We start from the raw sequence: 12,261 nt of genomic DNA on the forward strand, positions 1-12,261 counted from the left end.
TTTTTAGTAGAGATGGGGTTTCAGCATATTGGCCCAGACTAGTCTCGAACTCCTGACCTCAGGTGATCTGCCCACCTCGGCCTCCCAAAGCGCTGGGATTACAGGCAGGAGCCACCGCGCCCGGCCACGTTGTTTTTTCTGAGACAGGGTCTCACTCTGTCACCCAGGCTGGAGTGCAGTGGTGCAATCATAGCTCACTGCAGCCTTGACCTCCTGGGCTCAAGTGATCCTCCTGCCTCAGCCTCCCAAGTAGCTGGGGCCACACACATGCTCTACCATGCAGGGCGATTTATTTTTTTGTAGAGACTGGGTCTCACTGTTGCCCTGGCGGTCTGGAACTCCTGGATTCAAGCAGTCCTCCAGACTCTGCCTCCAGAAGTGCTGGTATTACAGGTGTGAGCCACTATGCCCAACCAAGCCACAACTGCAGCCCAGGGAGCAGTGCAAGCTTCCAAGGCTGCAGGCCCTACCCCTCTGCACTAGTGTGGGTTGGGGAGATTCTGCCTGCAGCTCCCACCTGGGACCAGGCCAAGGCCAGCCTGCCCCACACCCTCCCTTGGGCACTGCCTTCTTCTGGGACTGCTCCCCATGGGCCTGCTGTGGAGCCGGGGTCCCCACCTTCCCAAGCCCCTAGGCGGCCTGTGAGGAGGCAGAGGAGATGCCCCCAGGCCTCGATCCTCACCTGCTGGGCTGCAGAAACCCACTCCAGCCCTGGCTTGTACACCCAAGAAAGGGGCTGGGAGGGTGCTCTGGAGGGGTCCAGTGGGGACAGGCAGTGAGGGGCACTACGGAGAGTGGGGCCCAGCTTTGCAGGACCGGGGGATGCCCTGGGTGCCGTGTGTCAAGGTGGCCTGGCCTGGTGTCCCCCAGGAGCCCTCCCCTCCCAGCTCAGCAGAGAGGGTGCCTCCCTGCAGTGGGAGGGTGGAAGTCACAGGACCCAGCAGGTTCAGCCTCCTGGTGGGGCCCAGCAAGCTGGGGCCTCTTGCTCTGTGACCCTGGGTGCCTTCTCTCCTGCCCACGGGCTGAGCCTCGGGTGGCGGCCAAAGGAGGGACCAGCAAGTCCCACCTCCCTAAACAGAAGGTACCCCGCCAGTCCCCTCATCCGCGATCAGAAAAGTGGAAGATTTTGTTCTGGGCAAAAATGGCCTAAAATACTCATCTGTGGTATAGGAGTCGGGTGGGGGCCAGGGCTGCACCAGACAGCATCCCCAAGGCAGCTTGGACAGGTGTCACCCGGGTCAGGAGGGGCTTGGCCTCATTTGGACACAGTCTTTGGAGAAAAAAAAGAACAGCCAGGGTGGTTGCAGGTCACAGTGAGCTGGGCCAGGGACCATGAGGACAGTAGGAACAGAGTAGGCATGCAGTGTCCCCAGAATCTGATGGCCACCGGGGCCGGGGAGAGCCTGGAGCCCCAAGTTCCCTCCTAGGCAGCCAATGGGGAGTGAACGGGGAGCCCCTCCACCTCCCTCCTGGCAGCTCCCCACCAGCCCCTCAACTCCCCAGTGCCACCCCAGGGATCGAGTAGACGCTAGAGACCATGGCGGGGATCAGGCTTCACCCCTGCACAGGGACACTGTTTTAGTCTCTGAGATAGGATGGAACTGTCAATAGTACAGGAGAGAGCAAAACGGGACAGCATTGGGGTGAGAAAGGGAAGAGGGAGCAGGATTGAAAGGGAGGAAGTTGAATGGAGAGACAGACAAACTGTCAGAAGGGGAAGAAATGAGGCCAGAAGCATCGTGGGGAGGGGAGCCTGGGGGGAGCCCTCTGCTCTGCGTGCCAAGGTCAATCCCTCAATTGCTGCAGCGAGACGGTGTGGCCTCACAGTTGGCTCTTTTTCCACCAAACGCATTGGTGGTGAGCACGGGAACCAGAAAGACTTGAAACAGGCAAGTGGCACCTAGCCCTGGATGGGACGGCCATCCCAGAATATCCCACAGGCGCCGCACCAGCCTCCTCGTGGATCAGCCAAGAGGCAAATATAAACAATCAGATTTTGTTTTGAAAAAATTAATAACCAGTTACTGGTAGAAATAACATGAAATAAAAAGGATGCACACAGCCCAGTCTGGTTCCCGTGGGGAAACTGGTCTTGAAATAATGGCCCCCAAATGAAATGCACAGTGGCAGGAGCTGTAATTGGAAGTGATTCTAATGAAATCATTTCAGCAAATAAAAAGGAAAAGTGTTTTGTTTTGTTTTGTTTTTTGAGACGGAGTTGCGCTCTTTGTTGCCCAGGCTGGAGTGTAGTGGCGCTATCTTGGCTCACCGCAACCTCCACCTCCCGGATTCAAGCGATTCTCCTGTCTCAGCCCCCGAAGTGGCTGAAATTACAGGCACCCACCACCACGCCCAGCTAATTTTTGTATTTTTAGTAGAGATAGGGTTTCACCATGTTGGCCAGGCTGGTCTCGAACTCCTGACCTCAGGTGATCCGCTCACCTCGGTCTCCCAAAGTGTTAAGATTACAGGTGTGAGCCACCGTGCCCAGCTGGAGAAGTGTTTTTAAAACCACTTGGTGTTGCATTGAAAATGGATCAAGGAATTAAATTGGCTTGTTGGAAAGTTCACTCTAGACATCTGTGTTTATATGACAATGTAGAATGAGAACGTGCACTATGCTGTTTGTATTTATATGCACAGGATAAAACAGCCACTGGGTCAACATGGGAGTCCCCTACAAAGACCCCTCCCCTCTATCCAGGGCCCCAGCACGCTTTCTGGGCCAGGCTCAGGGCCCTGGGTCTCAGCTGGGGATGTGGAGGGGACCTGGTGCAGGGGGGAGGGCACATGGGTCTCAGCCTCGGACGTGGAGGGGACTTGGTGGGGGTGGGGGGCACATGGGTCTCAGCCTCAGACGTGGAGGGGACTTGGTGGGGGTGGGGGGCACATGGGTCTCAGCCTCAGACGTGGAGGGGACTTGGTGGTGGGGGACGCAGCGGGGTGGGGCTCACGGGTTGGCGGGCTCCTCTGGGGGCTTCCTGCTGACTCGGGACTCAATGTGTGGAGCTCTTGAGAGCCTGGTGGACCCTGGGGCCTGCTGGGGGTCCCTCAGGGGTGGAATCAGCGGTGGCAGCAGCGGCAGAGGTGGCAGGGAAGGTGGCCGAGCTGGCATCGTCGGATGAGGGCCTGAGGCAGCTGAGTGGGCACTGTTGCTGGGGCACAGGGCTGGGAGGAGCAGAAGAAACCCCAGATGTGTGCCAAGAACCTTTCTGGGAGACACTAGCCTGATAGGGCCATCCCCGCTAGGGAGAAGAGAAGCCCAGGACTAGAAGCGCTGTACAGGGCATGGCCGGCTGGGCGCCATACCTCGCCTGGGCCCTGGGCACCCTAAATGTCCTGGGTGGGTGACCCAATATAAATGAGACCAGAAATATTTGCTTAAGTGGAGCAGAGCCCCTGGGAAAGAACATGGAGCTTAGAGTCCACGGATCTGGGCTCAGCTTCCAGCTCACTAGCTCTGTGACCTTGGGCCACAGCTCAGGTGACCGAGCCTCCACTCCCTCCTCTGGGAAATAGGCAAACAGTGCCTATCTCACAGCAGTTGGGATGAGGTTCAGATGAGATAAGGGAGAAACTGCCTTGTAAACTGTAAAGTACCCTCAGATGCCTGCTACATGGTGATTTGAACCAGAGGAGCTCAGTTCCTTCTAACCTCAGCTCCCTTGTCCCCACCCCTGCAGCTGGGTAGACGCTAGGGACAGATGCCTGGCCTGGGCCCCGGGGATGGCACCGGGTCCCGGAAGCATCTCGGAAGTGCCATGGGCAGGCAAAGCAGGCAGGAGGTGGAGGAGGTGGACAGGAGAGCCCAGGCAGGGTGTGGGGGATGGGATGAGACGAGGCGGGACTGGAGACTCTTCCAGAATCACAGCTGGGCTGGGGCTGGGAGCCAGGTACTCACGGGGGCAGATGGCACCCAACAGGGCGCTGGAGTGCACACGGTCATACAGGCTTTGTGACGGGGGACACGGAGCCTTCACAGCTTAGCAGAAAAGAAAAGAAGAGACAGGTGTGGGTGGCATCCACCCCTGGGCCTGTGTCAGGCCGATCCCAGCACCGGCCAGGCTTCTCCCTCTGTGGGACCAGCCCCATTTCCCAAACCTCCTGGTCCATTCCTTTATAAGACAATGTACCTCCCTCCTTGCCCTCTTTTATTTTATTTTATTTTTTCTTGAGGCAGTGTCTTGCCCTGTCGCCCAGGCTGGAGCTTACACAGCCTTGAACTCCTGGGCTCAAGCTATCCTCCTACCTCAGCCTCCCGAGGAGCTGGGACTACAGGTGTGCGCCACCACTCCCGGTTAATTTTTTAAATATTTCTTAGGGAGGAGGTCTCACTATGTTGCCCAGGCTAGTCTGAACTCCTGGGCTCAAGCTATCCTCCCACCCTAACCTCCCAAAGTGGTGAAATTACAGGCGTGAACCATTGCGCCCAGCCTTCCTTGCCTTCTTGAGTCAAGAGTGTCTCAAGGCTAAGATAGAAAAGGAGCCTCTTTGAAAGAAACTCAAGGCCAGGGAGGAGTGCAACGTGACTCCAGCACAGTAAGACACAGGTGAAATGTGGGCAGGGCTATTTATGGTTTAACTGTCCCACTGGGGGCCAGAGCACGAAAATGCCCCCACCCGCATCTTCCTGTTCTTCATCTTTTTTTTTTTTTTTCATTATTCGAAGTAAAATCCACATGAAGTAAAATTAACCAGTTTAAATGCACAATTCAGAGGCATATAGGACACGCACAGCGTTGCACACCACCACCGCGACCTTGTTCTGAAACATTTCCATCACCCCAAAAGGGGCCCTGTCCCCGTTAAGCAGTCACTCTCCCTTTAAACCCTAGCCCCTGGAAATCACCAATTTTCCTTCTGTCTATAGATTTTTCTATTCTGGACATTTCTTTTCTTTTTTCTTTCTTTTTTGTTTGAAACCAAGTCTCATTCTTTTGCCTAGGCTGCAGTGCAGTGGCGCAATCATGGCTCACTGCAGCCGGAACCTCCTGGGCTCAAGTGATCTACCAGCCTCAGTCCCCCAAGTAGCTGAGACTACAGGGTGCCTCACCACGCCCTGCTAATTTTTGTATTTTTTGTAAAGGCGGGGTTTCACCATGTTGCCCAGGTTGGTCTCGAACTTCTGGGCTCAAGTGATCCTCCGGCTTCAGCTTCCCAAAGTGCTGGGATTACAGGTGTGAGCCACTGTACCTGGCTTTGAGTCTGTTTTGAGTTAGAAAGTTCTTCTGGGGAAATAAATGAGTGACAACAACAAACTGATCAAGATCTGGCCACAGACAGGTTTCCAACTGATTTCTAATACAGAACGTCCCTGATTTACGATGGTTTCACACTTACCACTTTTCAGCTTTAACATGGTATAAATCTGTCACAATTTCAATATAATATATAGTAGTCAATAAGTTACATGAGGCCGGGCGCAGTGGTTCACACCTGTAATCCCAGCACTTTGGGAGGCCGAGACAGGTGGGTCACTTGAGGCCAGACGTTTGAGACCAGCCTGGCCAACATGGCAAAATCCCGTCTCTACTAAAAATACAAAAAGTATCCAAGTGTGGTGGCGCACGCCTGTAGTTCCAGCCATTTGGGAGGCTGAAGTGGGAGGATTTCTTCAGCCCCAGAGGTTGAGATGGCAGTGAACTGAGATCGCCCCACTGCACTCTAGCCTTGGCAACAAGAGTGAAACTCCATCTCAAAAAAAAACAAACATAAAGCAGTTGACGCCATCATGATTCCAGTCCTGGCTTGCTGTGTGGGTCCTGGGAATGAATAAGCCAAGGTGGAAAGCCCCTCCCTATAGGGTGACAGTCCTTGGGGAGGTCAGTGGATGAGTGGGGACAGGACTGGGTGCATCAGATGTGGACTCCATCTGCCCTGGCCCTCCAGCAACCAGCCCTCAGCTGGTCATTTGTGAAACTCCTTGGCAGGTTGTTGGAGGGTGAAGGAGGTGGGGCAGGGCCTGGCATGAAGTCGCGGTTCATTAAATATTAAATATTAGCCACTGTTGTGATCCTACCTGGTGATCCCTGACGCCCAGCCTGAGCCCTCCCAGCAGATACCAGGCAGGGGGCAGGGACTGGAACGGCCAGTCCTCTCCAAGACGAGCCACATCCCACCAGGGAGAATGCAGGGTTTGAGATGGTGTCTGGCTCGCTTGGAAACAGGGTGTGTTGAATGGTGCTCTCCAAAAAGAGACATCTCCTAGAAGCTGTGAATGTGACCTTATTTGGAGCAAGGGTCTTTGCAGGTATAATTAGGTTAAGGATCTTGGGATGAGATCTTCCTGGGTTAGGTCGGGCACAAATCCAAAGACAAATGCCCTTATGGGGGACAGAGGAGAGGACACACAGAAGAGAAGCCCACATGGGGACAGCGGAGTGCCAGGGAGTGCCAGGGAGTGCCAGCGGCCCCAGAAGCTGAAGAGCCAGGGAGGGAGTGCAGCCCTGCTGACCCCTTGATTTAGCATTTCCAGCCTCCAGGACAGTGGGAGGATCAACTCTGGCTGTATTTTGTTGTTGTTGTTGTTATTTGGCTTTATTCTATTCTTTTTTTTTTTTGACAGGGTCTGGCTGTGTCGCCCAGGCTGGAGTACAGTGATGAGATCATGGCTCACTGCAGCCTCAAATTCCTGAGCTCAAGCAATCCTCCTACTTCAGCCTCCTGAGAAGCTGGGACTACAGACACACACCACCATGCCCAGCTAATTTGTTGTTGCCCAGGCTGGAACTTCAGCTGTTGTTGTCTTTTTTTTTTTGAGACGGAGTCTCACTCTGTCGCCCAGGCTGGAGCGCAGTGGCACGATCTCGGCTTACTACAACCTCTGCCTCCCGGGCTCATGCCATTCTCCTGCCTCAGCCTCCCCAGTAGCTGGGACTACAGGTGCCTGCCACCACACCCAGCTAATTTTTTTAGTATTTTTAGTAGAGATGGGGTTTCACCGTGTTAGCCAGGATGGTCTCGATCTCCTGACCTCATGATCCACCTGCCTCGGCCTCCAAAGTGCTGGGATTACAGGCGTGAGCCACCGCGCCCGGTCAATGGGCTGGCATGCCGCATGGGTCAGGAATGAAGGAACTTCAGCTGTTTTAAGCCACCCTACTTGTGGTAATTTGTCTTGGCAGCCCCAGAAGACGAATGCAGGGTGTCTCCTTCTTTGCCCAGCACGCTGATGAAACAGTCCCCCTTTCCTTTCTTCCATGTCTGGTGTTTAGTCTTTGAGTCAATGAAGGCACAGCGGTGGCAAGAAAGAATTTCTGCTGGAGGGCCAGGCACAGAGGCTCATGCCTGTAATCCTTGCACTCTGGGAGGCTGAGGCAGGTGGATCACTTGAGGCCAAACATGGTGAAACGCCATCTCTACTAAAAATGCAAAAATTTAGTTGGGCATGGTGGCGCACACCTGTAGTCCCAGCTACTCAGGAGGCTGAGGCAGGAGAATCGCTTGAACCCAGGAGGTGGAGGTTGCAGTCAACCGAGATCGCACCACTGCACTCCAGCCTGGGCAACAGAGCGAGACTCTGCCTCAAAACGAACGAACGAACAAACAAACAACAAAAAACCTCAGAATTTCTGCGGGTGGAGTTCAGGCCCCGGCCGTCTTGTGGCTCCAGGACCACTCCTTATGGGGCGGTGTGTGGCTCCCACCCAGGGGCAAAATTTAGAACTCCTCATCCCCAAGGGGGAAGAGCCTTCGAGGGTTGTGTAGAGAACCCAGTGATGGACTCGAACCCAGTGATGGACTCCAGAGTCTTGGGGTCCCAGCAGGAGCCGGCCAGAGCCGGGCCTCAGCACTGCAGCAACCACATCGACTGATTCCAGATGTGCACATGTCTGGGTCTCCCACTGACCCAACCCTTGCCTGTGATATTAACACACAGCCTCTGGGGTCTGGCCCAAGTCTCCTCCTTGTCACCCCACTGCCCCACCCCAGTCTCTGCCCTCCAGGGAGACTTGGCGTCCTGAGCTCCTGCCTGTGCCTGGCTTCCACCCACCACAGGGCCTTTGCACACACCGTTCCTGCCACACGACCACTCTCCTCTAACCTGACTCCTTCATCCAGCTAAGTCTGAGTCCCTCTTCAAGGGCTTCAGGGTCTAACCTGACTCCTTCATCCAGCTGAGTCTGAGTCCCTCTTCAAGGGCTTCAGGGTCTAACCTGACTCCTTCATCCAGCTAAGTCTGAGTCCCTCTTCAAGGGCCTCAGGGCAGCTGTCCAGTCCCCCCTCCGTGGACTGGCATCCCTTGGCACCCACCTAGCACCCTTCCTAGCCCATGGTTCTTCGTCACAGGCCATGGTCCTGTGGCCATGGCCCTCCCTCTGCTCAGCTGTTGATCTCAGCAGCAGCAGATCCTCGCTCTTGCAGTCTCCCTCCCCCATTGCAAAGACCGAGTCTCCTGGGGGCCTGCTGTGACCTAATTTTTGTGACTGATTGTGTGAGGACTCCCTGGTCAGGGATAGTGCTGGCTCTGGGCCCCACCTGCACCCTCTCACCCTGCCCAGCAGAACCAGGACCCCAGGCAAGGGTGCCCTAGGAGCCCGATGCCCCTCACCTGCCAGCTCCTTTGCAATGGCCGAGGGCTGAGCCCCCCTCTGGCTGTTCATGCGGCCTTTGTACAGGATCCCATCCACGCCCAGGATGTCCACCTCAGCCTGTTGGATGGCCCAGGTCCTGGGTTAGGGAGCCCCTGACCCAGCCTCCCCTGAACTTTGGTGCACACAGAAGCCCAGAAGACTTCTGCTGGGGTCGCCCACTGCTCGGGGCCTGGTCCCACACTTGGGGCTGGGGTGCGCTGACGTCCACCCTTCGGGAAGGAGGCCCCGGCCAGACTCACGCTGTCATAGTCGATCATGTGGGGATCCCCATAGGGATAGAGCGTCGACAGGTTGCAGGACTTGCACTTGAGGCTGGCGGCGTTTTGGGGGCCGTCACCCCAGTCCTGCTGATAATCCTCCTGGATACTGAGGTCCTGGCACTGCAGCCGCTGCTGTTCCCTGTGGCAGGGCAGTGGGTCAGCAGCGACCTGGAGACCCTGCACCCCAGAGCCCAGGATGGGCCCAAGGGCCTGGCCAGCATCGAGGGAAGACCAGCATTTCTTTCAGTTTCTGTTTAGCTGGCACAGCCAGGCAGGCATGGGGCCTGGATGGATACAGATGCACACAGTGGGGCAGAGGAATCAAATTGAGACCTGCATTTCCCCAGACCCAGCCATTTCCCTTTGGACCCCTGGCCCGAAGAGCGTGTCCTTCTAATCTCTTGATCTCAAGGAGCCAGGGAGGGAGGGTGACAGAGTCAGCGCAGGCCCCCATGTCCCTCCCATTCCCATGGCTGTGGTAACTATTCACCAGTTCTTCCCCCAGCTGGCCAGATGTCCCCATAGCAGGGTTGCAGGCTGGGGAGGTCCATAGAGCCGTGGGATGTCAGGAGGTTGAGGGGTGGGGCTGGGACCTAGGGAGCCAGCTGGGTGCAGTGGAAACCTGAGGGTTTGGACATCAGCCCTCCCACTTGCTAGCAGTGACCTTGGGCAGGTCATTGCAGTTCTCTGAGCCTCAGTTTCTTCAACTGTGACATGGGATGGCACCAGGATACATCTTAGAGGGCAGCTGTGAGGACTCAATAAGGCGTTCTTCGCATAGTGCCTGCCAGGCACAGCAGCGGCTAAGGGTCCCCCATCATCACCGATTTCCTCCGCCAAGAGACAGGGGACATGGGCATAGGAACCCTAGCTCACAGGAGGTTGTGAGATTTAAATAAGAAACCCTCTAACAGTTTTTGGCCCACAATAGATGCGCAGTAAATATGTCAGTTCCTCCGTCCGCCATCATCTCGTGGGCCTGTCTGCTGCCCCAGCCACCTCTCAGAGTGCCTGTCTTGCGAAGGGCTGGCCATGTCCAGGACAATCTTAGGTCCCTGGGCCTGGAGGATGTGTCTCTGCAGGAACAGGGTTCCCAGGCCCCAGAGCGGCCTCCATGCGGGGCGCCCACCCTGCTCACCTCATGTGTTGCCGCTGCAAGTACTCGTAGCTGTTGGCGCTGGCTGGCCGCAGCCGGGACAGCAGGTGGGCTTTGCGGATGGTGATCAGATGTCTGTTGGAGGACAAGGGTGCAGCAGGGGTTGTGGGAGGCGTGCCAGGCCAGCAGAGGGCTCAGCTCCCACCCTTCCAGGAAGCCTTCCCAGTAGGAGGAAGGAGGTGCAGGCTCAGGTCGCCACCCTCAAATGCCAGAAGCGTCCACAGCATAGAAGTAGAAGAGGCCCCCCCGAGAGGCATCTCAGGAGCTCTGATCATCACAGTAAGACACAAAAAACAATTGTTCTATTTCCAAAAGCAAAAGCCAGGCTAGGTGCGGTGGCATACACCTATAATGCCAGCACTTTGGGAGGCTGAGGTGGGCAGATCACTCAAGGTCAGGAGTTTGAGAGTAGCCTTGGCAACATGGCCTTTTTTTTTTTTTCTGATATGAGGTCTCACTGTCACCCAGGCTGGAGAGCAGTGGCACAATCCTAGCTCACTACAACCTCACACTCCCGGGTTCAAGCCATCCTCCCATCTCAGCCTCCTGAGTAGCTGGGACTATAGGCAGGCACCATCACACAAGGCCACATATTTGTATATTTTTGATGGCTGTAGAACAGCATATGTGGACATGTGTATCTTGAAGGCTGGGGAACCCTGTATATGAATGTGGATACACATGGCACATACAGAAGAGTGTATGGACTTGATGGTGCAGAACAGTGTATGTGGATGTGTAGACACCTGGTGCATACAGAATGGTGCACGTGGACGTGTATGGACTCGATGGCTGGAGAACGCTGTATATGGATGTGTAGACACACAGCGCGCGTGGAACAGTGCACATGGAGGGGCATGGAGAAAACATCCACGGGCCCCACAAGCCCTTAGGGCCAGGGCACCCTGGGCGGCGGTACTCACGGGCCAGTCATCATCTCCACGGGCCGGTCACAAGAGATGCACTTCACGTGCTCGAACAGTTTCCTGAAAGGCACACGGTCCTCAGCCGCTGCCCCTGCTGGGCCCAGGCCATGTGCAGGAGGCTGCAGCCAGCCCGGGCCCCAGGGCTGAACCCCTCCCACGAGTGCCCGGCCCAGCTCAGCCCCACAGGTCCTGCAGTCTCCAACCACCCTTGTGGTTTCTCTGCCGCCCCAAACACAAGGGATGGCCTTTAAAGCTGTGTGAGGGGTGGTCTGAGGACAGGAGCCTCAAAAATATTGGGTCCCTCTGCCTGGGGCACTGTCTGGGTGGGGGTCGGGGTCCTGGATCTGCCCAGGTCCCCTTCCCTCTCTGAGCCTTGGTTTCCCCATTGGCGGGAATAGGGCTGGATCACCTCTGCCAGCTCAGGACAAAGCTTCCCTCCTCCTCGGTGCTGTCAGCCACAGCCAAGCCCCTGTCCCCCATCCACAGGTCTGGAATCTTTCCTCCCACAGCTTCCAGGGTGTGTCCCCCACAGCCTGGGCAGCAGGATTCCTACCAGGAGGGGCTTGGGCGGGCACTCACCTTCTAAAGCCGGCAGCACTGTCAGGATCCAATCTTAAGCCCTCAATCAGCAGCTTCCGGACTATTTTCCAGACCTCTTCCATTTCTTTCTTCAATGGATCCAGATCACTGTGGACTAGCTGCCAACAGCCAAGGTGAAGAAAAGAAAGAATAGTCATGAGTTCACACCCAGTCTCCTTCCAGAAGAGGGGTTGCAGCAACCTGGGGAGTTACAGGGTGTAACAAAATTCAACTAAACTAGTGAGGGAGTCCAGGAAAGGGAAAATGACACAGCTTCAATGAGGCTCAACCCCTACTAGATGCTATTGGTAGAGAGGAGCTGCAAGGTGAGCTTCCTGGCAGCCAAAGCAAAAAACACCATCAGCTACTGTCTCCAAAGGCCAAATCAAACCAAGCTCAACTGCAGGCAGGGAGGTCTGAGAAACCTTTCTCACAATGGTTCCGCTGCACCTGACATTCACACACTCAACACATGTTTATTGAGGGTCTGTATGTAAAGTGGGCAGGTTTATGGCATTTAGTATATTTACAGAGTTGTGAGACCATCATAATCAATCGTATTTATTTATTTTTAATGTTATTTATTTATTTTTGAGATGGAATCCCTCTCTATCGCCCAGGCTGGAGTGCAGTGGTGCGATCTCTGCTCACTGCAACCTCTGCCTCCGGGTTCAAGCAATTCTTCTGCCTCAGCCTCCCAAGTAGCTAGGACTACAGGCACGTGCCACCATGCCTGGCTTTTTTTT

The 12,261-nt window shown here is 55.5% G+C and overlaps 1 protein-coding gene across 1 annotated transcript in view; it reads right to left on the reverse strand.

Moving 5' to 3' along the window:
- Positions 1-2,950: 2,950 nt before the first annotated feature.
- Positions 2,951-12,261, reverse strand: part of LOC105538589 (chromosome unknown open reading frame, human C16orf96) — a 53,441-nt gene continuing 44,130 nt past the window's right edge. Inside the window, 7 exon segments of the mRNA XM_011978470.1 lie at positions 2,951-3,168; positions 3,902-3,982; positions 8,552-8,651; positions 8,834-8,993; positions 9,993-10,085; positions 10,934-10,996; positions 11,516-11,634. Coding sequence (XP_011833860.1) covers positions 2,951-3,168; positions 3,902-3,982; positions 8,552-8,651; positions 8,834-8,993; positions 9,993-10,085; positions 10,934-10,996; positions 11,516-11,634 — 834 coding nt within the window.

Source organism: Mandrillus leucophaeus, unplaced genomic scaffold, assembly GCF_000951045.1.
Source record: "Mandrillus leucophaeus isolate KB7577 unplaced genomic scaffold, Mleu.le_1.0 Scaffold195, whole genome shotgun sequence".
Classification (NCBI taxonomy): domain Eukaryota; kingdom Metazoa; phylum Chordata; class Mammalia; order Primates; family Cercopithecidae; genus Mandrillus; species Mandrillus leucophaeus.